The sequence below is a fragment of the Vanacampus margaritifer genome, chromosome 17 (assembly GCF_051991255.1).
Source record: "Vanacampus margaritifer isolate UIUO_Vmar chromosome 17, RoL_Vmar_1.0, whole genome shotgun sequence".
Lineage (NCBI taxonomy): Eukaryota > Metazoa > Chordata > Actinopteri > Syngnathiformes > Syngnathidae > Vanacampus > Vanacampus margaritifer.
Window position 1 is genome coordinate 12446454 of NC_135448.1, and position 25278 is coordinate 12471731.

General features: G+C 43.8%; 1 protein-coding gene across 1 annotated transcript in view; it reads left to right on the forward strand.

The window, feature by feature from the left end:
* Positions 1 to 980: 980 nt before the first annotated feature.
* Positions 981 to 25278, forward strand: part of znf704 (zinc finger protein 704) — a 28803-nt gene continuing 4505 nt past the window's right edge. The window contains exons 1-3 of the mRNA XM_077549012.1: positions 981 to 1346; positions 5015 to 5193; positions 25126 to 25229. Coding sequence (XP_077405138.1) covers positions 1071 to 1346; positions 5015 to 5193; positions 25126 to 25229 — 559 coding nt within the window. The 5' untranslated portion in view covers positions 981 to 1070. The remainder of the gene's footprint in view (positions 1347 to 5014; positions 5194 to 25125; positions 25230 to 25278) is intronic.

A 25278-nucleotide genomic window follows, 5' to 3' on the forward strand; every position in this document is an offset into this window, starting at 1 on the left:
AATATGGGTTTCACTTAACATGTTGGAAAGAAATGTATTTTTATAGAATGAAACCAACATGATCGTCTACTTTGACTACATTCACAAAAACAAGAGCCTTCCAGTTTTTTTTTTTTGTCCTACCATCTCGAGCCTATTAAGTGATAATTTGGTAAATCCCGTGACACATAAAAAGTAGGCTACACGTCTACAAACTGGGTTAAACCATAAAGTGTGTCTGTCTTCTCCATTTCCCCCTTTCTCCCTCCTTCCCTTCCTCCCTCGCTTCCTTGCGTCATTGTTTTGAATGGAGCGGGCCGGAGCCGACAGAAGGCGAGAGCGCAAGCCGGGAGGAGGATCGCGTGGGGCGTGGAGGGTTGGGAGCTTTGGAGAGTTGTGCGGGTGGGGGCTCGTTCTTGTGGAGGCGTGTGCTCCGGCGGCCAATGGCGGAGCGTCTCGACCGCGGGACCGCACATGTTTACGGGCAGCATTCCGCCGGTTGAGGCTGGAGCCGAGCCCGGACTGGAGCTCACCGCAGTGGACGCGGAGCCCTAGAAATTGTGTGTTTTCAACCAATTTCATGTCCTGTGGATAAACGACAGCGAAAAGCGTCAAGGGGAAGGGTTTAACTCGACATTTTGAAGCGAATTCATCGACGAGAAGACGGTGGTTTGATCGATTAGCCGCCATTTTGCTCAATCGTGTACATGTAAGATGGTGGGTGGGCCAGCTCCGCGTTTTGTCGCCGACTTCTCGCCCAGCTAGCGAGGCAGGATCGAAAACAAACAGGTCGAGGGAAGGGAAAAACAGGAGGAAGATTGGCAGCCGGTTTTGGACGTGGGGCGAATTGTTTGTCTTGTCCACACCGTGGAAGTCGGCGAAGACGACGACTGCGTCCGTTCGAGTGTCAAGACCGTCGAATATGTTCCTGCTTCCGGACGTTTTGTCAGGGCTCACGCTCCTGCCGCCCCTTGACGTTGTTTACCAGCCGGGCCGCTTCATGCTGTAAAAAAAAAAAGAGAGAAGAAATTAAGAAAAGGAAAAAAATAACTCCCCTTTCCGGTAAATTCGAGTCGGACACCCGCGTAGAAATGCACACCCGGCGCCTGGTGAAGCGCTCCGTCCTCGGCAGCCGAGTGTACGCGCCGAGCCCGACCGGCGACGGCGCCCCGGTGACCGGAGTGGTCCAGGCTGTCAAGCAGGAGAGCGGCGGGGACGCAGCGGCCGCGGGGGCCCGGCGCGGCGGAAACACCAGCAGCGTCTACACGGTGCTGCTGCGGGACGGCAGCCTGAAGGAGTTCGCCGAGGACGAGATAGCTTCCGCCGGCTTGAACCACGCGAAGGGGCCGCTCAAGTCCAGCTTGAAGGTGCGTGGAAGGGGGGCGGCCGGAGGTGTCGTTGTATCCGTATTAAGCGCTTCCTCCACGGGACGCGTTGATTGTCAGTGACCGGGGCGTGATTAACGACGTGGTGCTAAACCGGGACGAAGAAAAAGGCGGGCTGTCATGACATTTTGGAGACATTGTGAAATGTGGACAAAGGGGTCGACTGCGCGGCCTGCGTCGTGTTTATGTGCATTAATGCGCGACTGAGCAGAGGCAAACAAATTTGGACCCCTGGTGGCCTTCACCTTCACACATTTTCCCAAGAATTGCCAACAATTATTCCGTTTTAAGCATCCGATTTTGTATAAGATGGCGACACATTCACTTGTATGCACATACGGCACTTGTTTTGTCACATGGCATGATGTAAACAATACATAACACATGACATTGTTACTTGAAGCATGTCGTATATTTGTTTAATTTGTCATGGCTATTGCAATCATATTCTTGGATTTTAGTTATCTTATTTAACATAAAATGACACTCATTTTGTATTACAACCCAACATTGCTTGTTTTGTTTTTGTCACCTGGTATGATAAAATAATGCGTAATGCAACACAAGACATTTGTCAGCATCATCATGTCTTATTCTTATTATGACATCCCTTACATCACGTTTTAGCACTTAATTGTAAAACCAAAAAAAAAGGCAGAGCAGCTAAAAGAAAGGGAAACCTTTTTGACAAATTATTTCGTTTTTAGCATTCCATTCCACATTTACGTATTTGTCTTTTTAAACAGTGCTTGGTTGTGTTTTTGTTGTTGTAATTTGTCACATGGCATGATGTCAACACTATCAATACAGTGTCTTGCTGTTTTAAGCATGTCTTCTTTACACTTTGACTTGTTTGATCACATTTGACCATTCGTAATTATACAAGTAGAAAAAAAAGTGAACTACTTTTGAAAACGGCTTAAAGTAAAAATACTCCCCCTAATTGGACATACAACCGCGATTTGTTACAAATGGACAAACAGGCCATCCATTCAAAAGTTTAAATTACTGTTTTCAGTAGCTCGATATGTCACTTGTTGTGTTGCTAGGCTGAGTTTGATGGGTTCCGATCCTTGTGAGGATGAATGCCAGGAAGAGGAAATGTTTTTTTATATTGCATTTAAAGGTTCTTAACTGTGCTACAAGTGTTAAAAAGAAGTTCTATAAAACAAAAATAAAGTGAACTATTCACCTTTGAAGGTATACAGCAATACTGACCCCTAGTGGCGATAAAGGATCATTTGTTGTTGAGTGTAATTGGTCTGTTTCTGAGAGCATGCCTTCAATGTATTTTGTATCATTTAATTCATAAAACAATAATACATAGCAAAGGTAAATATATACAGCAAAATGTAATTTGTGTACTAATGGTAAAAGTTCATTTGTGTCTCTTTTTGACGTTGTTGTAAGTTAATTTCTTCCGTTTCCTGTTCTATGGTTGTCCTCACACTCTGCTGCTCTCAGAGTTGAAGTCTCACCAATTTTCAGTAGTGTGGCGCAATTATGAGGCATGCTTTTGCGTAAAACCCCAAGTTGTTCAACTTTAGCCTCATTGTGTTTACGTTTGAAACCTCAGGAAATTAAATAGCCTGCATGCATGTGCGTGTGTGTGAGTGTGTGTGTGTGTGTAGTGTCCACAAAAGTGGTTAGCAGTGCACAATGGTCACAAGTGTCCCTCCGAGGTCGAAAACAAGCCGTAAAATGAGGAAGAGGCGTGTGTGTGTGTGTGTGTGTGTGTGTGTGTGTGTGTGTGTGTGTGTGTGTGTGTGTGTGTGTGTGTGTTGCTATTTTAAACATGGGGGGGTTGTTGTTTGTGAGGGTACGCTGGGTGCCCCTTTGGCGCAGCTGCACGGGCCAACAAAGCGGGCACCCCCAGGTCGGCAGCGGGTGGCATCCTCCGAGGAATCTGAGCGCTTTGGCTCCGTGCCCGCGCTGCCAAACAAACCAGGGAGGGTGCGTGCGTGTGCGCGTCCATAGCCACTTGTTGACAGTGCGTTTGTGATTTGGCAGCGGGACAAAAGAGGCGTGGCGGATGGGATGGGTGGCGGGAGACTGCCTTTGTTCAGGAGCAGGCGCTGATTGGTCGGGTCTGGAATGGATGCTGCTGCTTTCATGGACTACAGCTTGCTGTGCTTCCCAAACATCATGGGATTTTTTTTATTGTACAAAAATAAAAGGCTCACAAGTATTCAAACTAAGTCATGCAAAAGTACAAAAACAAGAAAATGGCAGAACCGTTGTTGATCATCACCAAAGAGAAATGAGAAAATATCGTAATTGTCTATCACCACATAAATAAAATAGGAGTAGAGGTCATTTCATAATTGCTCATCACCACAGGAATTAAACACACAGGCGAAAAAAATGGCCATCATCACAGAAACAAAACTAAAACTGCGTGTAACCTTAAAATCAAAGAAGACTATTCACCCGCTTTTGTACTTCCCACTTTCCAGGTTTTGCTGTTGGTTCAGAAGTTTTGCTTGTATGAGGGGAAAAAAAGTGCAGCTTCCCAGGCACAATTGGCATGAAATGTAATTTCCTGCGTGTGGAATGTCACAAGCTACACGGAACAAAACGACGGCAGCGTTCGTCATCCATCTTGCTGCTGCTGCTTTTGTTTGTTGCTTTCGTTTTTTGCCGAGTGCGCGTGAGGAGTCGACGTTTGTGTTCAACTTGTGTGAAAGTAATGTTGTTTTGAACATTCCCTTTTTTTAAATTGTGATTTTTCTTATAATTTGTAAATTATAAAATTTTTAGTTGTAATATTTTAGACATTTTTAAGCAATTGTTTTTATTTGTTGTTTTGTAGCTTTCAAATGCTTACAATTTTCATTGTATAAAAATTATACAAAATCATTTTTGAATAAAAAAAGTTCTAAATAAGTTTACATATTTTGTAACCTATTTTATCTTACAATTGAAATTTTCAAAATGAATACAAAAAACAATTTATACAACAAAACAATTTGAGTGTTTTTCCACTTGATTTTTATGGTTTTCAAATTTTTGTTATAAGCAAAGAGATTTTTCCCCCAAAAATTCATGCATGCTCAAAATAAATATTAGATATATTTTTTTTAAGAATCAGAAGTTTTAAATCAATTAACAAGCACTACCACTAGTGGTACGTTGACTTTGATCAGCATTAAAACCAAAGTTCAGTTTTATCCAGTACAGTACATTTGTTAACACAGCTCAGTTGGATTTCACTTTTAAGCATTTGCACTTAATCGTTTAGAAAAAGTTCTTTTCAAACACTTATTTTGGTTAAAAAAAAACTGTTATGTGCAAGAACATTTGAATTAAATAATTATTTAAATGAGCATTTTTTATTTTTCTATATTAAAGCGCAATGCTAATGTTCAAACTGTTTGATCTCAGCAAACAAAATTGACGATGAATGAATTGCCTCATCAATTATGTGTTTTTCCCAGTCCCTTTAATTTTCCGTTTCCACCCCAACCGTTTATTTTTCATGTTAGCAATATGATACTGGTTCCCCCTCCCGTATAATAACATGCGAGTGACATTTAAATGTGAGTCAGAATAATTTATGACTATTTACCTTTTGAATGTTTACAAGTCTCACAGGCACTTGAGAAGCCTTTGGTTCGTCCAGACTTGACCCCGTGTCTTCCCCCACTCAGAGCTCCATTAACGGTGGCCCAGATGGGCACAAGTTGGACGGCCCCGATGCGACGACGGCGGCGGCGGAGGGCGACCACCGCGAGACAAACGGAAAACGAGTAGACACATGTCGGTCCGTGTCCCTGCTGGAGCAGAAGCGAAAGGTCGTGTCCTCCAGCATCGACGTCCCCCACGCCAGGTAGGCCCTCATTTGACAAAATTGATTAAAACGTTTCTCGTCAACCTCTCGGGATAATTGGGGGGGGGGGGGGTCTTTGCTACATTGTGGGGCCCATACACATGTTTTTTTCCAGGTTTAACTACCTTTGTGGTGACAAGATCTGACCTCTTTTTGAGGGTCAAGACTTGGTTTTAGAGTTTAGGTTTGAATTGGGTTATGGTTGAGACTAGGGTAAGGAATGGGGGTAGGCAATCATTTTTGATGGTTGGGGTTAGGGGAATGGGATAGGAAATGCATCATGTCTATGAGATGTCCCCACGGTGATACAAAGACAAGTGTATGTGTGTGTGTTTGCTTACACAAGTTGACAGCGAGTGTGATTTGCCACCGGGATGGGGGGGGTTCATACGAGCAAAGTTCAGTGAAGGTTTATGACATAGTTGTGTCAGAGCAGACTGAAGGTGATAGCGTGTGACATCCACTTTTATCATCGTCTGCTGCTGGCGGCCACAGCCGTTTTGTGTATCAAAATGGTGATGTCATCGAACCGTCGTTCTTGAAATAAAGGCCGTGCCTCGAATAAACGCCCTGTCCCCATTAGGTGGTCGGTGTTTCATACACATCCTTCACAAACAAGGCTTCCATTTAAGTGCTATATTACGTCATTCATACCTACATACGTACATACATAGTTGGCTGCAGAGGCCATTTGCTAACCAAAACAGCAGCATTGTGGTTAGTGCTCTCCAAAAAGTCTACAAATGACTGTTCCAAGGGTCAAGACAGAGTTGGGAAAGACAGCTTTCAAATATGCTGCTCCCTTTTCATGGAATACCTTACAAAAGGATTTGAACCTGTCGGAACTTATCACGCTTGGAGAGTTCAAGGCTATTGTAAAGGAACGCGAAACAAATGCTATTGGGTAATGTGACCGTTTTTAAAGTTTGAGCAAATTCGTTGAATTTATTGATAGTTTGTTGAGGATTTTGTGTATAAATATATATATAGTTTTTTGTCTTAAATCGTTGAAACTATTGTGTGTTTTGTTGCCCCTGTTGCGAGGTCACTCTTGGAAAAGAGATTTTTAATCTCAATGAGTTTCTTACCTGGTTAAATAAAGGAATGAGAAATTTACCCAAGTACGTAAAAAGAGAAAGTCTGGCGCCTTACCACATCTTGTAAACGGGTTCCCTGCAAAGTATTAAACATCATCTTACGCCGTGTGGTGACGGTAACTTTAGGGGCGATTAGCATAGCATGTAGCCGCTCTGCGATGTTATGCATGTCATGCATCCCCCGTTAATCGGCTTCTTAAAGTCATGCTGACGTTTTAATATCCTAAATAGAGCTCCGCAATTGACCCCCCCCAAACCCCTCACCCGCCCACACACACACACTTGACATGTCATTATTTTCGAGACTGCCACATCAAAGCCTCGGCGCCGTAAATCCTAAAATATCCAAATTGTAAAAAAAAAAGGGCTGCCCGAGCGGCCAATAGAACCCCGAGCGCGGCTATTATTGCGGTAAGATTAAAGAGCCTGGGATCTCCGTCCCTTGCGCACCTGGGACCACACACTCACATTTATCTATAATGGAGGCGAGCGGGAAAGGGGACATGGGGGTTGTTAACTTGAAAAAAAAAAAAGGTGAATGACAGAGTGGGGGGAAAATGCCAGGGGATTTTTTTTCCCTTCATTTTTCCACACTGGCTCCCAAGAGAATCCTGACCTTGAGGTTGTTAATTGCGCCCTCCAAAAAGTTTCTCGTTGGTGATTTAGCGAGAAAATGTCCGGCCCGCCAGCTTCCTTGTTAGCCACACGCGAGACATCCTGAATGCCTCGCCTGCGCTGAAAAACGACACGTAGGTTTGAGAAATTTCAGGCTGATGGAGGGCATGCAGTGCGCTTTTCAAGGTGACATCCATCATTTTCATGTGACACAAGGAAATGATGCTAAGGAAAGAGTTTGCGTCAGCTTCTCGAGATAACTCGGGCACTAGCACCAGTGGCCCAAGCACAATTTTTAGTAGAGATGTCCTGATCACTTTTTTTTTTTTTTTGCATTCAAGTCAGTCATTTGTTACAGGTTAAAAAAAACAAAAACGATTCAAGCTAACCCAATATGTCACTGCTCCAAATGAAGTAAACAAAAATATTTTATTAAAAATCGATCTTTTTCAGCCTATGTTGATTAGCTGAAAATCTCATGATCGACCCCGATTTCTGATCACGTGATTGAATCAGGACAACTCAAATTTTTAGCCCTAATCACATACCATAAATTAAAAAATGTACCCAGAACCTGAAAAAAAATTGTAAAAGGTACCTTGAATTAAAAAAATGCGAGCAGGATCATGTAGCTAGCTAGCCTTGTTAGCTTCGTTAGATAGTAACTAGGCTTCATTTTGGAGTGTGAAGTCACCATTTTGACTAGGGATGCACGATAATGCTATTTTACTAATATATACTAATATATACTATAATATACTATATAGACACAAGCCAGTGTCTTCTTGTGCCGGTCCCAAGCCCGGATAAATACAGAAGGTTGTGTCAGGAAGGGCTTCCGACGTAAGACTTTGGCCGAATCAAATACAGTATATGACTTCCATACCGGATCGGTCGAGGCCTGGGTTAACAGCGACCGCCATTGGTGCTGTTGATCTACAAGGCGCCGGTGGAAACTGGACTTCAATGGGCGTGGGCCAATTCATTTTTTTTTTATATCTGGTTTATCTGTATGACGTCAAATTGGTCAATAATTGCCGCTAATTATCGGCCACCGATATTATCGTACAATTTTTAACCCCCTGTGCTTATAATTTCTGATAACTACAACTGTGCCGAAAGACTGCATCGCATTATAACGCCAACAGCCAAACTACCTTTCCATAAAGCAAGAATATGTCTTAAAAATCCCGCCTACCTCAGCCTACTTCCATCAATAGGTCCCGTACCTTTTGATTGATTGGCTTTCCCTCCTCGACCTAACTCCACATCGCTCCCTTCAAAAATATTTGTATGAAAGGTGCCTCGTCTGGCCATGCGGAAATTGCTCATTGTGGCAGATTTCTGATTTGTTTACAACACATTTATCAGTGTCCATTTTTCCACCGTACCTTCCACCTCCTTGCGCCAAGGCAAAGGAGCTCTTTCCCAACACGCAGGAAGCGGCCAATTGTAACTTGAGCTAAGCGGGGGTAGCAAGCGCTTTAGCTTTTTGACAAATAGCATTGCGGCGACTAATTGCTGAAAAGGGGAAGTGAAGTGCAACCTTCAGTTGTTCTGCTCAAAAGCAAGATGTTTAAGAGTTGTCGAGAACTAACCGGACTAGCAGGATGTGCGCCATAGTGACCCGGTTCCACCTCTGATACTTCACGGAAATTCACAAGTTGACCTCCGGTACCTTTCACACAGAACTGCAACAAGGCAAAAAGACCGTTTTGGCCTTCCACGCGGAGTCTTCTGAAAAATTGCAGCATCACAGACATACTGGTAGTTCTGTACCGCCTCTGGTACTACCTCAACGCCTCCATTCCATGTTGGTACCTTTCACGCAGAAGCACACGCCAGCTGGAGTCAGCATTTGCCAAAGAAAACCCTTTTTCTGGTAGCGATTGCTATCTCCAAGCCTCCACGTTTGATTATCTGATTAAGTGACAAGCTCCCCCCCCCCCCCCCAGCCCCCCCTGAACTATTTACTCCACCGTTTCCCAACATCCGATACCATCTGAGTGGGACTAAAAATAACCCAAATGTGCTTTTCATTTAAACACCGCAAATTGGTGTAATGTGCGTAATACCAGGCGAAAGTTTTGCAACAACAGTATTACTGTAACTTGCTGTAGCTAGCCTGATTAGCTTAGCATACTTACATTGGTATCATATTTAGTGGCCAAGTTAAACCGTTTTAAGGATAAAGTGCCTGTTTCAAGCGCATAGCTTCATCCACCATCCGCAACTTGAGTTTCCCGTCCGCAATCACCTTGGGACAGCAGGATCAGAAGAATCCCCAAATTAATTCCCGCGCAACCGGTGGAAAAGCTCTAAAATTAGAGCGCCTCGCCGTAACACCAGCGAGTATAACAGGATCAAAATCAGACCTTTCTGCGTCAGGAAATGATGAAGGCGTCACACAAAAGCGCCACTTGTGCTGCACGATGCGCGTGAAAGTTTTGCTCGAGGCAGATGACTCAAATATTGTATCCTTTGGCATCCTCCATCTTTAGGGACCTCCGCCAGGGACAAGTGCCTCGCAAAAGGAAATTTCACTGATGGCTCCGCGGAAGCGTTTTTGGTCCAAGGCTGGAAAACCACAACGTCGTTAAGCCAGGCCGCCGGATTGCCGTCCTCAGATCCCTTCGTTGGCGATGAAGATTTATCGCCCCACCGTGTCCGAAATAGTCCAGCGTGCAGCGCAAAGTCCGGAGCCAAAACGCTCAGGGTTATATTCGTTGAAACCCAAGCTTTTATAAATATTCACTCTTGGGGATTTCTGGAGAGACGGTCGTAAATCTGACTTTCCCGTAAACACGTTTTCATGCTCCTTCAGATGAATGTTGCTATAATATTTTATTAATCTACAGCTAGCGTCAGAACGTGTGTGAAAAATTGGACTAAATGTCGTCACTTGTGTATTTCTGACTCTTTTTTTTTTTTTTTTAAACAGCCTCTATTGGGGATGGGTGCACGTGCGGGAATCTGTTGCGGCCGTCTTTCGACAAAGCCTACCTGTGATGATGCCGGAATGGATTCGGGAGTTGAAATCTATATGCAAATGGCCGCTTTTAATTAAGCGCCCTGAATGTCAGCGAGCACGGAATTGCCGACGCTTGGCTTGAAATCCGTCGGCCGTGCGGGACGCTGCACATCTCTGCGTTAAATTTACTTCACCGTTTTAACACCCCCCCCCACGCGCGTACGGGGCGACAATTTGGGACAAGTTTCCGCTTACGATGATGCCTAACATACATGTTCAGTCCCCCCCCAAATTTGTTGTCGCTTTATTGTGGCAATGTAGCTGTGATTAAACACGACGCTGGTTCTTAGGAGATGAGTTGACCTGCTCTTTTCTTGCGTGTATTATTTGCATCCTGTCAGCAGCGGCGGCATGAATCAATCCAAGGGAAAAACATCACCGATATGCTAATTTGTCCTACTTGTGTCTGTGAGGGAGGCTCCGTGCGTACTCATTGCTTGCTCGCTATCTATAATGCATAGCACGTCGGGCCTGCGTTGACGCGATACCGGCCCCCTCGCGCTAATCCATAGTCCCGGGCTTTAATGGACCGACGACTCAAAGTGCTGCGTTCGGAGAAAAGGCTCTAATTGATTCTATCGACAGGCGTGCATTTACAGCCCCGTCGGCGGCGTATAGATTTACATGAGGCGGGCCTAATTGACGGCTGCCGCTGCCGTGCTTTGTGGCCAAAACAAATGCGCTAATGAGCCGCCGGACTTTAGCTTCCGTCGTCAATTCACAGACCTGACTTGAACGTGTCGATCAGAAAATTCAGCATATTTAGTGATTATTTATTTGGGCTTGTTTGAGCAAGCAAATTTATGCAACAAAAGGTAAATCATTTTTCAGTTCTTCGAAAGTGTCATATGATGTTTTGAGGTTAGGGGCGGGGCTAGTTTCTGAAGAAGGTGTGGTCACATGACAAGGCATGCTCAGTGATCATCCTGTTTTTCATTTGTTTGTTTTATAGCCTGGAAGTGTTTTTTTGTACCGGTACATTTGTTTACTATGACTTTACTACTTCGTGAGTCCAACTGGAATTTATTTATTTCCCAACAAAATTGGGCTTTCAGAAACTTGTCCACACGTTTTGTGACAAACTCTCAATAATGCAGACTAGTGCAGAATTCTGAACATTATCTTTATCATTTTTTTAATTTAAAAACAGCAAAAACCTTAAAAAAAAAAAAATCTTCAGGAGGAACAATGAGTGGAAACAAATGTCGGAGAATTAAAAAATATATATTTTAAAATAAAAAAAATAACTAAATGGTCTTATACAAAAAATGGCGGGATTTTTTTTAGGTTAAAAAGATAAATAATAAAGACAAGGTACATTTCGGATCACAATGTTGTAAATATTTATTTAGTTATTTTTTTTAAGACTTGTCTTTGTTCAGCCTTAAAGACGCCCCCATCCCACTCCCTTCCTCGCCACTTCTGATTCCAGGCATTCATTTTGAAGCTTTTTCCATTCTGACCTGTCCGTTTTGTGAATGTGTGTTTTGCGGCATGTATCAATTAGAACCGGAGATGTACCATTTAAGCGCACGGCAACGGGTGTCATCATTGAGGGCCAGATTTTTAATTGGAGTGCTGCTCCTTGTCATTAATTTTATCGTAGCTTAGCAGGAAGGGGTGCTGGGTAACACCCCCTCCCCAAGTGGACGCGTTGGCGCCGGTCTCATGCTAATGTCCATCATTAGCCAGCTCGCTTCTTGCAGTCGGGTGTGATGGCAACTTCCTGTTTTTCCTTTCCATCTTACTTGACTGGTGTGCATTTTTTGAGTCCAATCTCTTCATTTTTGTACTGTATCTCAAATAGATTGAGCGCTCAAGTCCCTGGAACGCTTACGTTTTTCCACGATCGGTCCGGTCCTCTTAATCGAGGGGCATCAGATTCTCGTTTTTATTCGCCGTCTGCTTCTACAGATGCGTCCGGTGTCTTTTGGCGTCCAAAGAGAAGATAATGTGTTTAACTTAGCGGCAGACGCGGCGTTTAATTTCACCTAAGTGAACAATCGGGCAAGCGTCGATGCTTTTCGTGTTTTCTAAAGCGTCATTTCATCAAGTGTTTATAAGCGGGTTCCGATCCACGCCCTGTAGTTAATAACGCAGACGTTGGTTTAAAAGCATGCAACAGATGTCCTGGCGAGCTATTAATTGAAAGTTTGCCATTTGTTCGACTGCATCAAATGAGCATCTGTTCTGCCTCTGATCTACATAAATCTTTCCGAAGAAGACAAGAGCGAGAATCTCCTATTACGTGGCAATCCAATAAGAGGGCCGCCTTGGGTGTCTTTGGCGTCTTTTCCTTGTGAGCGGGCAGCTGACCAGAACTGTAAATAAAAGAAGTGCTTGAGCAGGAAATTTTAAAGGCGAGTCGGTGATCTGCCAGGCTCGCGGGCTAGCTCGAGTACTTGGCCAGATGTAGCGAATACCAACGTAACAAAATAACAAAGACAACGGCTTCTCGTGATGATGATGATGATGATGATGATGATGATGATGATGATGGGGGATCTTTTATAGCTTATTGGCTTCCCTCAAGTTGAATTTGGATCGTTTGGAATTTGACCCAAAACTTTGTCAACAGAAAATGGCGCACATAATTCTGAACTTCTCAAGTGTTGAAAGGATGGACTTAAATGTTTCATTGTTTTTACATTTTACTATGAACTAGTGTTGCAGCTATTGAATATTTTTAGAATTGGGTATTTTGCTGATGATCGCATTGATTAAGATTGCTTTATTTTTTTATTAATAATAAACTTAAACCCATGCATGTGAGGTGCAGGTATTATTTTATCCCCTTGGGGTCCCCATCCTCACGTCCTACTGTCGTATCTGTGACTTAAGAGTGTGTATGGCTTCAAAAGGCGGGGTCTGCTCTGGTGAGTGACATGGGTGTCAGCAAATGAGTTGGCTGGCTGTTTAGTGGTGAACCTTTGCTGTCTTTTACGAATGCTTTCCTCCCATGAGAAAATGATTCTTTCGAAATTGAGATTTTGCTTTGGCTATTTTTTTGTGGTCAAATTATTTGATTTTGTCAATTAATTGTTGCATAACTGCCTTACACTATTTTTTACATTTACACTTTCAAATTGAGAGAGAACTCAGCATGGGGACTTTTTTTTTTTTTACACTGTAATACAAGCTGTTCGACTACTTGTAGCAAAGTGTCTATTTCTTCAGGAAAGATCAAGTTAAGAAATTAGCTTTAATGTTTAACAAATGTTTTACGCTAGCAACAGTTGACCTTCAATGAACGTTATTACGTCTGTGGCTAATGGCGCTCCCATCCCATTGTTGCTCGTCCCATTGTTCATCGCAGACACCCGTCATTAGCCTCGCCGCCTTTACCTGCGACCAAAGACAACCGCGAGGGGGAGGTTAATTCTTCTTATCTCCGCGCTGAGCAAGTTGCGGGGGCGCCAAACCCTCCCCGACGCTGCGCTTCCTATGCATAGTGTTACAGTGAACCCTCTTTATTGGCGGGAAGACATTCCAGACCCGAAAACGCACGACACGATTCACCTTAGACACATTTAAACGTATGAAAACACACCTTTTAAACACATTGTAAACATGTTTCAAGGGTGCAAGGGTGAAATGTATAGAAAACATGCTTGCGTCTTTAAGAGGCGGAGTCTGCTGGAGTTTGATATTGGCTTTGAGCAGTGGCCGACAGCAGTGAAGTGAGCTGTGAAGTGTGTTTGTGGTTTGCCGCTCTCACGACGGTTAATAAGTGGCAACCGCGGCTCTTCTTTTCCACACTCGAGGGCATCACAGGATGTAACTACCATAGTACCTTGACTTACGAGTTTGATTTGTTTCATGGTTGTGCTTGTAACTCAAATCACTTGTATCTCAAATCAGGTGTCCCCATTGAAGGGAATAGGAATGTCATTTATTCGTTCTAGACCTGCAAAAAAATAAAATAAAATACACCAAAAGATTTGTAAAGTATTTTTGGGGAACCCGAGGTAACCATATGAACTGATGGTGGGCGGATGTTGTGAAGTTCACTGTCACCACCTGGTGGCGGAGTGTCTGAAGCTCACTTCAGTCATGTTTTGTATCTCAAGCAACTCTTAAGGTGTGGCACTTGTACGCCAAAATGTCACTCTTTACTATAAAAACCCACCCAAAAATACAATACAGCGAACTTTGGAGCGCCACAATTCGGGTCCCGTCTTAGTTCATTTAGGCCCCGGGGTAGCCGACACGGACCCTCGGTCAGCTAATCAGCCGCCGCCGGGCTTGTTATTGTTTTTGATTCAGGCTGCGCTCGTTGAACTTGACTCCAGTTGGATCAGGAGGCGGCCTGTGCAGAGTCGTCTCTGGGGTTTGGATCAGGCGGGGGCACGATGTCCTGCCAAAACCCAGGCAGGGCTTGTGTTCCTTTGTGTGTGCGTGAGCGTGTTGGCTCCGGCAGGCCGCGGGCCCAAAATGGATGTGTTTACCATCACTCGCTCCCTCTCAGCCCGTCAAAGAGGCCTCTATTTTCTTTTGAGAAATGGAACACCACCGTTAGCGGTTAGCATCGGAGATTAATTTTCTCTCTCTCTCTCTCTCTCTCTCTCTCTCTCTCTCTCTCTCTCTCTCTCTCTTTCTCTACTTTATGAGCAGAGCTGCACGTGATGTAATCTATAGCTAATCTATGTTAATGCAGTAGTTAGTCATAATTGCGACAAGTATTTGTACAAAAACATCTGTTGTCTGCCAAAATGAAAGAATTAAATGGAAAAACAGTGGCCAATTACGATATTTGGCAGAATAAAATTCTGCTCACCAGTGGCTGATTAATTGAAAAATAATAATAATAATATAACAGTGTCTTTTTTGTTTTCTTAATGCTTACAACAATAAAGATTAATTACAGGCACTGTTAAACTGTTTTACAATACTTTGTCTTGTAGTATTTCTTTAACTTTACTACAGAAAAAGTGGGAGAATTTTTTTTTTACCTTTTTTTGTCGGGGTAATTTGTCATTATCTTTCTCATGCAGTCACGTGTTGATGTATATAAAATAAACGTTTAAAGAGATCGAATTTTTGCCGATTTAATCGGGCCGATATTAGCTGTTAAATACAGCAGGATTCAGAAATGATTATCTTTAATGTTGTAAGTGGGACCAAAAAAGAACTTATATTATTCAATTATATATTTTTTTAAATGATTGGCCGATTAATCGGTTATCGGAATTTTATACTGCTAAATAGTGGAATCTGCATCGGCCTAAAAAAATCTATACCAGTTGAGCTCTCTCTAGTTCCTAGTCCACATTTTTCTAATCTGTATTTGGTGACAACTCCTTAGTATCTCTTTGCGGTTTGTTACCCAGACAAAGAACAACAACCTTCTCGCGCTTGTCCCATCTTCCCTCATTTGTCGTTTTTCCAATCACTGTCCATCCTTGCGGTCCCCCATTGTTCCTCGCTTCCTTACAACGATGTCTTCCACCTCTCCATCTCTCGTTCATCCTCTCTTTTCTTTAATCTTCTCATCTCTGCTCATTTCCTCCCCCTCGCACTCTCACGTTCTTTGTCCTGTCTGGTATGCCAGCGCCGCACATGTGACGGCGTACAATCACACGTGTGCCACTCTCGCCACGCATGTGTTGCATACAATAGCGGTTAATGGTATACGCGCTCATTTACATGCGCCGCTGTGCTTTACCTGCGGCACGCGAGCTCGTTTGCAATTATCGATGCAAATGTGTCGATCGGGGTGACGCCATTCGTCGCTTTTTTCATGGAGATATTCCGCTCAATTCTGGCAGAAGAATTTAGCCGCTGTTTCCTTTTACGCACAACACAGCATCCCTTGCTCATAAGAATGGCCAATATGGCCTTAAAGTAAAAATATTTTCTTCTTTTCACAAAAATCTGATTTTTTTTTTTTTTTAATTTTTTGCCCTTCATTAAAAATAAGATATTAAAAATTTAAATTAAATTTTGCTGCTGGATTTTTTTTTTCTTGCAGAATTTTTTCCACTGCTGTGTCCATCCAAGAAGAAACATCTTAACTCATTCAAACCCAAAAACGTATAAAATCGTTTTTTTAAAATCCGTTTCTGGCCACTGCTGGCTGCGTTCTAACACTCGCACCCCCACCCCTGCGCCATCCAACCGCGCCCTCCCGCTCATCGGCGGGAGGGCGTCTCGGCTATTTGAAATGCTTCGGTCACTGAGACAGACACTACACACTCACAGCCTCGCACCCGTCAACGGGAACGCACAACCGAGGGGCACAAAAGCGGAAGCGCAAGTACTGGGTGCGGCCCACACGTCGCAAACCAGAAACAGAAACAAAGTTGATGAGTGAAAACCCAGAAGTCGGAAATCCCGCCTCCTCCGTGGCATACAGTCCATTCAACTTCTGACATAAAGAGGTCGCTTAAACCAATGGGTAGTAATTATAAAAAAACGACCAGCAAGTGGCAGCAGAGTATAAGAGATCAGTCAGGGCCATGTTGCAACAAGCTCTTTTTGCCAGTGTTTTTAACAGGTTTGTTAATAATGATGAAACTTGGCTATTTTCAAATGCTAATTGCTGCAAAATGGAAACAGATAAAGAAAAATCCTGGTGAAAGAAGAGACTCTCATCTTCCTTTTGGTAGGTTCCATGTTTTTACCGCAATAGAACAGAAAATTCGGTGGACCTCGCAAAATCAGTCAGAATTGAGTAAAACAGCCGGGAGCGAAGGGGGTTGCTTCAGTGAAAATGGCTGGGAGTGGGATAAGTTAAATACCACATACCTTTAGCAAAGTGGCAAGGAAATGAAGCCTGACCCCAAAAGTCGATGAATCGATTTTATCACGTTGGTGACATCCCGCCTTAGTTATGGCTTTGATCCAACCTCTGAAGCGGAAAATTGCATGTTTGAATTATTTATTTATTTATTTTTAAGAGGCTACATTACATCTTTGTGATGCTTCTCATACATCCGCAAGTGGAAAATTGCCAGTTTGATTTTTGATGCTAATATTTTTTGCTTTTGAGAAATCTCAAACCATAGAGCAAGACTGAGAGAGCTTTTGATGGCAATGAAGCAATTAATTCACAGATTATGCACATATGAAACATGGCAAAAGCAATGGTGACTCACATTGCATGGCTTCAAAGCTGTGCTGATCTCAAAATCAAAGTGACGTAACGCTGCCATCTACAGGGATCGGTTAGTCATTACAGTTGTATACGAAGCTGAATTTCACAGACAGGCTGGGCCAGACCCTCGCCCACGTTAAGATAAACATCCACTGCAGTGATTAAACTCATATAAAATATGACTCCATCTTGTGGTATCTTGGGGCCAAGGAACTATGTTGAATTGAGGGGGAGGAGCTTCAATTAGTCACATAGCCTTGTCTAATAGAAAAAAAGTGCTTTGCCGCCATTATGTGGCATCTACATGTAATTATAAACCTTTTTGGGTGTACGGCAATTTCTCGCAGATCTAAAAAATTGCCAGGTTGACTTTGTCTGCTCAATCCATGACACTAGACGGGAAAATACCGGCTTTCGCTGTCCTCGCTGTACCCCAATAAGTGTTTTGCATAGCAACGCTCGCTTGGAAATGGTTGTTTACCGGTTTGCTGTGATAAAGGCCAACACAAAGGCTGGGCAAAATAACGAGTCCAAGCAGAGTATTTGCAAGCAAATAAAGGTTAACAACGGTACATAAAATAGAGCTCAAGCGAGAGGTGGGGGGGAAATGAGGCTGGCGGGGGTCAGATGTTTTTAGGTAAATGTTAAAGTGGCGGCTGGTGGATCCTTTGTCCTCTCTGGAGGCGATGGGAGCCACTGATATCCCTTTTGTAACGCCTCCGTCGGTTCCATCACCATGGACTTTCGTGAGCACTTTCAGCAAACACACACACACACCGTTGCGCGCGCACACATCAGGAAGTGTAATTGGGAAAGGGGGCCCCCCTCCTCCAGGTGCTGCGACGGCCCTCCTGGGAGATGAGCGGCTGGACTTACGTGCGCGTCGCCACGCTTAACGTACAGCCGAGGTGATAAAATTGAGAGCGACAGCATTAAAAGGCTGAGTGAGTGTGTGTGCGTGCGTGTGTAGCGCTCTAATCGGCAGGTAGTGGCGGCTAGGGCGTCCCCCATCGCACAATGAATGGCAAAATGAACAGTCGCATGTTGGCCATTCTCGGTTGCATGCATGGCCAAGGCTTGCTGATGCTTGGCAATTTCTCCTCCAAATATGACAAAGACGAGTAAAGTTTGCTGCTGCAATATTTTATATGCAACTTACATAGAAGTGTAAATCAGTTTTAAAAAGGGAAGTCAAGTCAAAAATGTTCTTTACAATATCTTCTATGTGGCTTTATTAGTTTATAAAAGACAGTATTCTGGTTAATATTGTGTTTTTGGAGCATAAATCAAGCAGAAAAATCCAAGTTTTTATCCAGGAGGCGGCCATTTTGTCTTGTACTGACACATGCTGGCGACTGAAAATGACATCACAGTGCCTAAGAACTCAGCTCACGAACATCACATGACCAAACCCAGTAAACAGGTGAGCTGTGATTGGTCGTTACCGAAGCCAGCGTAGCACTGCGATGTCAATTTGAGTGGACAGCAAGTGGCAAAATGGCCGCTCCCTTAGATGGATCAAAATGGCCTCATTTTGCGTGTTAAGACTAGTGGGGCCGCGTAGAAAATATTAATGTAAAGACAATTTTGGACTGTCTTGACTTCCACTTTAAGCTAAAAATGGATAAAAAGATGCCAAAGTGCAATGTTTGCTCTTCCTCCTGATTTTTTGCCAAAACATCATTTGAATTTGAGTTTTGTTTCAAATTTGATGTACATAATATGACTGGATATGATGTAAATTATATACTTCATGTAAAAAATGTTAGCACAAATGCTAGTTGGAAAAAAATGTCCATCAAGCAAACAAAGAGACAGTTAGCTAGTTTGTGAAAGAAATACAGCTAATCAGTCTTTCCGAAGCTTTCAAGCTTTTTCACATCTATGCTCCAAAAACTTTTTCAAAAATGAAAATAACACCACAAATCAAAATGTATGTTTATGTCGTAGCTTCTTCTTTACTGCTCATTCCTTAACATCAAGCCATCGAGGACAAAGGATGGGAGAAAGCGAGGGTGGGGAGGGGACACTTCCTCTCATATTTACCTCTGGAGCCGCGCACGTTTAGCCTCTTCATTTACTCGCTTCACTGAGCCTCGTCTCTTTGTTTAGCTCGCCGCCGCATCGTAGAGATCGAGCGTGCCTCACCCTAAATGAAAGCCGGTTTATGGCGTTAGGCAGGAGTATATGGCGGAAGGGGAGGGGGGATTATTTACTGATGATTTGCGCTAAAGGTCGGCGTGATTGCCATCGCGTGCCTTTGTTCGAGGCGGTATAGCGACGTGTATGGCGTCCGAAATGGCGTCCGCGTAAAATTTCACCAAGGCTTGCTTGGTTTTCTCATCACCTGCTGCTCCAGTGGACAAAGAGGGAGACCCTCTCATCCTATGTTTGTGTTTACTGTGTTTGTGTGTGTGTGTGTGGTTGTGCCAGAAACAAGCCGCGAAGGAAGACCTCCAACATGCCACATATAGGACATCCACGTGTCTTTATTTGCCCCCATAGGAGGTAGCATGAAGGCACCCCAATGTATAGCGGAAATGTAGGGCGCACACGGCTTCTGAAGTGCGTGAGTGTGTGTCAATCATCTCAAGGTAAAGCGCAGTGAAGAGAGCAGATGATCATTTCCCCCCCTTATCTGGCTTGCTCAAGGGGGTTTCTCATTGTGTGTGTGCGTAATAATAAAAACCGAGGACCTATATACCGCACTGTACATCAAACTGTCACACACACACACACACTGTATATTCGCTAGCCTTGTCACATCCTTTCAATACGAGAGCATATACACTTGAGCATATTTTTGCATACACACTTTATTGTGACATTTATGCCGCACTATTTGTCATCCATTCATGAAAATTGGCTGCAGTGTCACGCATGACAAAAAAATGTGGTGTGTTGATCAAAAACAACAACAACAAAAATTGTCCATTTCTCACATAATTATTTTACAAATTCAGCCCCCAAAGCCTGTTTCATTTAGCAGCATAAAGTTTGGTAGGCATGTCCCTCATGATTGGACCCACAAAAAAATGCTTCAACAGACAGAGGAAGGCTTCCGTTTTGGTTCGAAGCAACCATTAGGGTCATTATAGCCATTTTCTAGGGGTCAAGATTTATTTTGAACATTCCCCCCCCCCCCCAGAGCCTGTTTCACTTCGCAGCATAAAATTTGGTAGGCATGTCCCTCGTGGCCCATGCTTGAAAAGGCTGCCATTTTGGTCTGTATCAAACATTAAAGATAATTTTGGCCATTTTCCAGAATGTTCTTCCAAAACACGCACATCAGAGAGATTTTTTTTCTGATGGCTACCAAATTTGAACCACAAACTGATTTTTTTTTTTGCCTCTTGTGAAGCTGTAAATGACACAATGAGACGGTTGACATCCTTATTTTATTTGTTTGTCCCAATGTGTCCAGTGTGGGAGGCAGAAACGGGACAAAAGCGAGGCTAATGTGCATGTGACACACTTTCTGTTGATTTGCTTCGGCATAGCTGTTGGCCAGCAGTAGTGCTCGTTTGGCAAGCGGTCTCACACACACACAAATGGTCACAGGGTCTTTGGCGCGGTGCCCAGCTAACGTACACTACACCCTGTTGCCGCGTGTGTATGTAACCACAAAGTGTTGTCAACGGCGTTTTCTTAGGAATCGACTTAAATTTCCCCTAATATTCAATATCGTGTAATAACCAAATCAGCATCACATTTGCTTACCTCGAGTGAAGTCCATGAATGGGAAACGCTGAATGTCAGAGCGCTAGAGTCACGAGGAGGTTGTGGAAGGCGAGCCCTGACCCCCGAGCCAGTGCATATGTTGTTATGACTACGACCATGACACGGGTCTTTGATTGTTGTGTGTCTTCCAGAACAGATGTGCCCTCCGGAAAATGTGGCGATACTGGTCCAAATGATTCACATACAAATACAAAGACCCTTTCTTTATCCGCCTAGTCGTTTTTCACGCACAACCCAAATGTTTGGATAAAAAGAAGTGATATAAACCTGCAAACATGGCGTCCCATGATCACATTATTAGTGTGAAATACTTCCTCAGTACAGTCGACCCCTGCTGCCAGTACAGAAGAACGACACAGAGAAGAGTATGAAAGCTTTGACCGTCCAGCTTTTAAAAAATATTGTGAAAGGGGCTGACATGAAAGTTCTGTGAAAATTGCTCGGGAGTTCAACTCGACACCCCCTGGTCCCAGTCTTGCGGGATCCCCTTCCATACCGTCCATGATCTGACTCAGTTTGGGCCCTGATACAACCTCCAAGGACGGAAAAAGGGACGCTCTCATCGTGTGATGCAAACTTCAGCCCGCAGCTACCGGCGGCACCTGAAAGCTGCCGCGCACCCTCATGTTTGGCCACCCAGCCAGCATGTAACGCACTTCCTCACAGGAAGTCCAACAGACGCAACTTTTCGGTTGCATTGCCATTAATCCATTCTAGCCTTCCCCCAAAAAACTGAAATTGTTTAAATGTGTTTTAATGAAAAAATACATACTATTGTACTGTTCTTAATATTGTAGGAGATGATCACAATTGCTCCATGTTTATATTGGTCGTTCTTCGCGGAGGACAAAGAAGATTGCTAGTGTCAGGCCAAAAATTATCATCATAAATCATTAATATTGCATCATCAAAGAGAGCAAGGCATTTTCAACATTTCTGATTGGTCAGTAATTTGTAATTTGTTCACCAAAAGTATAGATTTTTGAAAAAATGTTAAATTTTCCAAAACGGTGATTTATGAGGTTTCGGCTATCGTCCACTATTTGACAAACTACTTATTTGAAGTGAGTTCTCTGCCACCATACAGCAACCAGCCTGTACGGCACAGGAAGTAAGGCGTCATAGTTCAGTGGCTATAAAACGCCTCTCGCCCTTTGGTTTACCTTCCCCCTACAATGGAAATACACGACAAGCTAATGAAGAGGTCGTCCGCGTGGGCGGGAATGTTGGCAAGATACGGGGAAGACAGTCGGGCCCTACAGAACGTGGGAGTGAGCGGGCGGTCCGCGTTTGAGGGGCGGCGGGGAATTCCTGTAATCCAGCACAGCGTTCAGTGGTCTTCGTTAGAAATGATTGATCACCGTCAGGCCCACTTGGAAACCAAAGACACCTGGCTTTCTTGTTCTCCACGTTTGCGCGCACCAAGATTGACCTCGCTAAGTTTAGTTGGGGCCGGTTTCGGGGAAAACATCAGGAGTGTTCCCTGCTGATTTTATACGGGGTAACTAAATACCAAGGCTGAGCCGGTTTCCACGCAGCGGTACACTTTGCTGTGGTTGAGTGATACAAGTTATGAAGGCTTCCTTACATGCGACTGTCAGCGTAGATGTGACAATTCTCTGTCCAACAATCAATCGGCAGCTGTGTGTTTGGATCCTCCCTACACTGGCGTGCCACGCAGAAATGTTCCTAAAAATACATGTGTACCAAGTGCGTAGTGGAAACAACTAAGAAAAAAAAAATGTAGCTATCAAACAAGCAATAGCATAGTTGCTGAGATGTCTTTGTGTGGTCACTTGTTGTTAGGCAGAATTCCTCAATCACAGGAAGATTTGTCAGGAACATTGGCACACTAACGAATTTTTCTGATTTAGAAATGTTTTTTTTGTACAATAATTTCAGAAATTCTTCCCTTCTCTGTATTAAATATATGTATTTTAAAATATTAGCAATTTTGATGCTTCTCACGTTTGTTTCCCCAATTTTGAAGTCACCCACTTGTTTGGTCACTTGTTGCTAACCAAAATTCTTCCGGCTTAATCTTGGGGAGTTTGATAGAAAGTATACCTTTTATGTTTACACAAGGAGGCAGTCTCCCACTAACATAAAAAGCATCTTCACAACAGGACACCTGCTCCATATTGAATAAAAACGTTCAAATATGAGCCATATTTCACCACTTTGCAGAAAAAGTACAGCAAGAAACAGCAATAAAGCCACAGTTTGAATCTCTATTGTATTAAAAAACAATTTTCAAACACTTAGATGCATGTCTATGGCATCTTCCCACATCGGGTTCCTGATTTCCAAGCGTATTAAACACAGATGTGTGTGTCATAAAGTGACTCACTCGGTGGCAGCCATCTGGGGGTGCGACTGGTGTAAATTACCCACGAATCAGGCCCCCCACCTCCTCACCGACAACCAATCTTCTCATGTCTTTCTAACCATGAATGCGTCCTTGACACTTGAGCTTGTGTTGTGTCGCCGGGGGTGCAAAAAAATGTGACTGTGACGCGCTCAGTGAACATACAACAAACACGCAAAAAGGGTTAAACATCCGCCAGGAAAACAAAGACACAGTTTTCCTTCTCCTTTATCTTGACACACACACACATCTGCCTCCTATCCAGAACCTTCTTCCAACCTCCTTTTGTCGCACCTTTAAGGGTTGGAGCAAAAATCGGATTAGATAGTGGAAGAGGTGTGAAGAGTTGAGAGGGCAGGAGACAAAGGGAGTAGAGGGGAGGTAAGAGATGGATGGAGAGGAGGTGCAAGATGAGTAAATAAAGGTAGAAAGTGAGACAAAGGGAGGCGAATAAAAGATCTGAAGGAGGCACAGAGGAAGAACAGCAAAAGAGGAAACTCAAGATAGTAGACAAGGGGGGAGTATGTGGAGATAAGAAAGGAGCAGATACCAGAAAAGGAAGAGGGGAGGAAAGAAGACAGAAGGAGGATGAGCGAGAGGAGGTGAGGAAGAAGACACGGAAAAATACAAGTGGTAAGAAATGAGGAAGAAGAGTAGAGGTGAGAAAAGAAAAAAAGAGGGAGAGTGAAGAGGGGGAAAGGGGAGGCGAGTGCGAAGCAGGTGAGAAAGGAGACAAAATGAGGAGCTGGAAGAAGAGGGTAGAAGAGGAGACACGAGGAAGAGTAGAGGAGGTAAGAAAGCAGTAGGCAGAAGGAGGAATGGAGGAGGGACAAAAGGGAGGCTAGAGAGCAGGTAAGAGAGAAGAAGATTCAAAGAACAGGAAGGAGGGGAGGATACAAAAGGAGGAGTGGAGAGGAGGAGAGGAAGAAGCGAAAAGCTAGAGGAAGAAGCAAAACAAGGAATAAAGGTGAGAGGACACAAAAAGGGATGAGAATAAACGAGAAGGAAAGAGGAGACAAAAGCAGGAGAAGAGGTAAAACAGTGAGAGGAGGAAAAGAGAGAAAAAGTAAAATTAGACCCCCACTATTTGCAAGTAATTAACTCTCCTGCTAGTAACTAGCATCCAAAACACTTTAACATACTTCCTTGACACCGATTACTACTTGCAATCCCAGGGCTAGGTGACTTCTGATGGCCATGTTTTGGACGTTACAAAAAAAAAGATTTAACACAAAAAAGCAGGGTGCAAAAGAAGATGGCAAGAGGAGGTAAAATAGTAGGAGACAAAGAAGAAAAAAAAGAGTATGGAGGAGGGAAAAGGAGTCAAGCAAAAAGTGTCCGTCTGTTAGCTGCCATGAAATTGATGAACATGTCTGCGCTGTTGACAATGATGTCATTACACACCACGCATCAATCAAACTACTGAGCGCTTTTACACACCTCCTCCTCCACTTCCTGGTCACCTTGGGGGATGCCGTCACGTGATCAGCCATCGCCACGGTAACGGCGAACGATCATAACGGCGTGACGAGCGCATTAGAGGACTGGCAATTAAGACGTGATGCACGAGCGGCGGGAGTTGGTGTCCAAGTGCGTAATTAACGGCAAACTGCCCAACGGATCGCTAAGTCAACTCTGATCAATGTCTTTCATATGTGTGTGTGTGTGTGTGTGTGTGTGCGTGTGCGTGTGCGTGTGCGTGTGCGTGTGTGTGTGTGTGTGTGTGTGTGTGTGTGCGCAACCAATCATCTGGGCTAACTCACAATAAAACATCCTTCCCGCGAAGCCCCCTGGAGGTCCCAAAGTAGCTTGTTTACGAGCGGAAGACGCACGTAATTCCAGCTAGCTCGCTGGCGGCTGTTCATAAATGCTAAATGAGCTTTTCTTCAGAGGCTAACCGTGTCACTCAACTTTTTCAGTGATATTTTAGCCAGGTAGCTGCTAGTTGAATAATTGTTTTGTTTGTTTTGTTTTGTTTGCACAGGCGGTCAGAGGAGGAAGTGGACATGGACAAGGTGACGGCCGCCATGGTTCTCACCAGCCTCTCCACCAGCCCACTGGTCAGAAGTCCGCCCGTCAAAGTCAGCGGTAAGCTAACAGCCCCCCGCTTGCTAACTAAATTAGCAGCACCTATTGA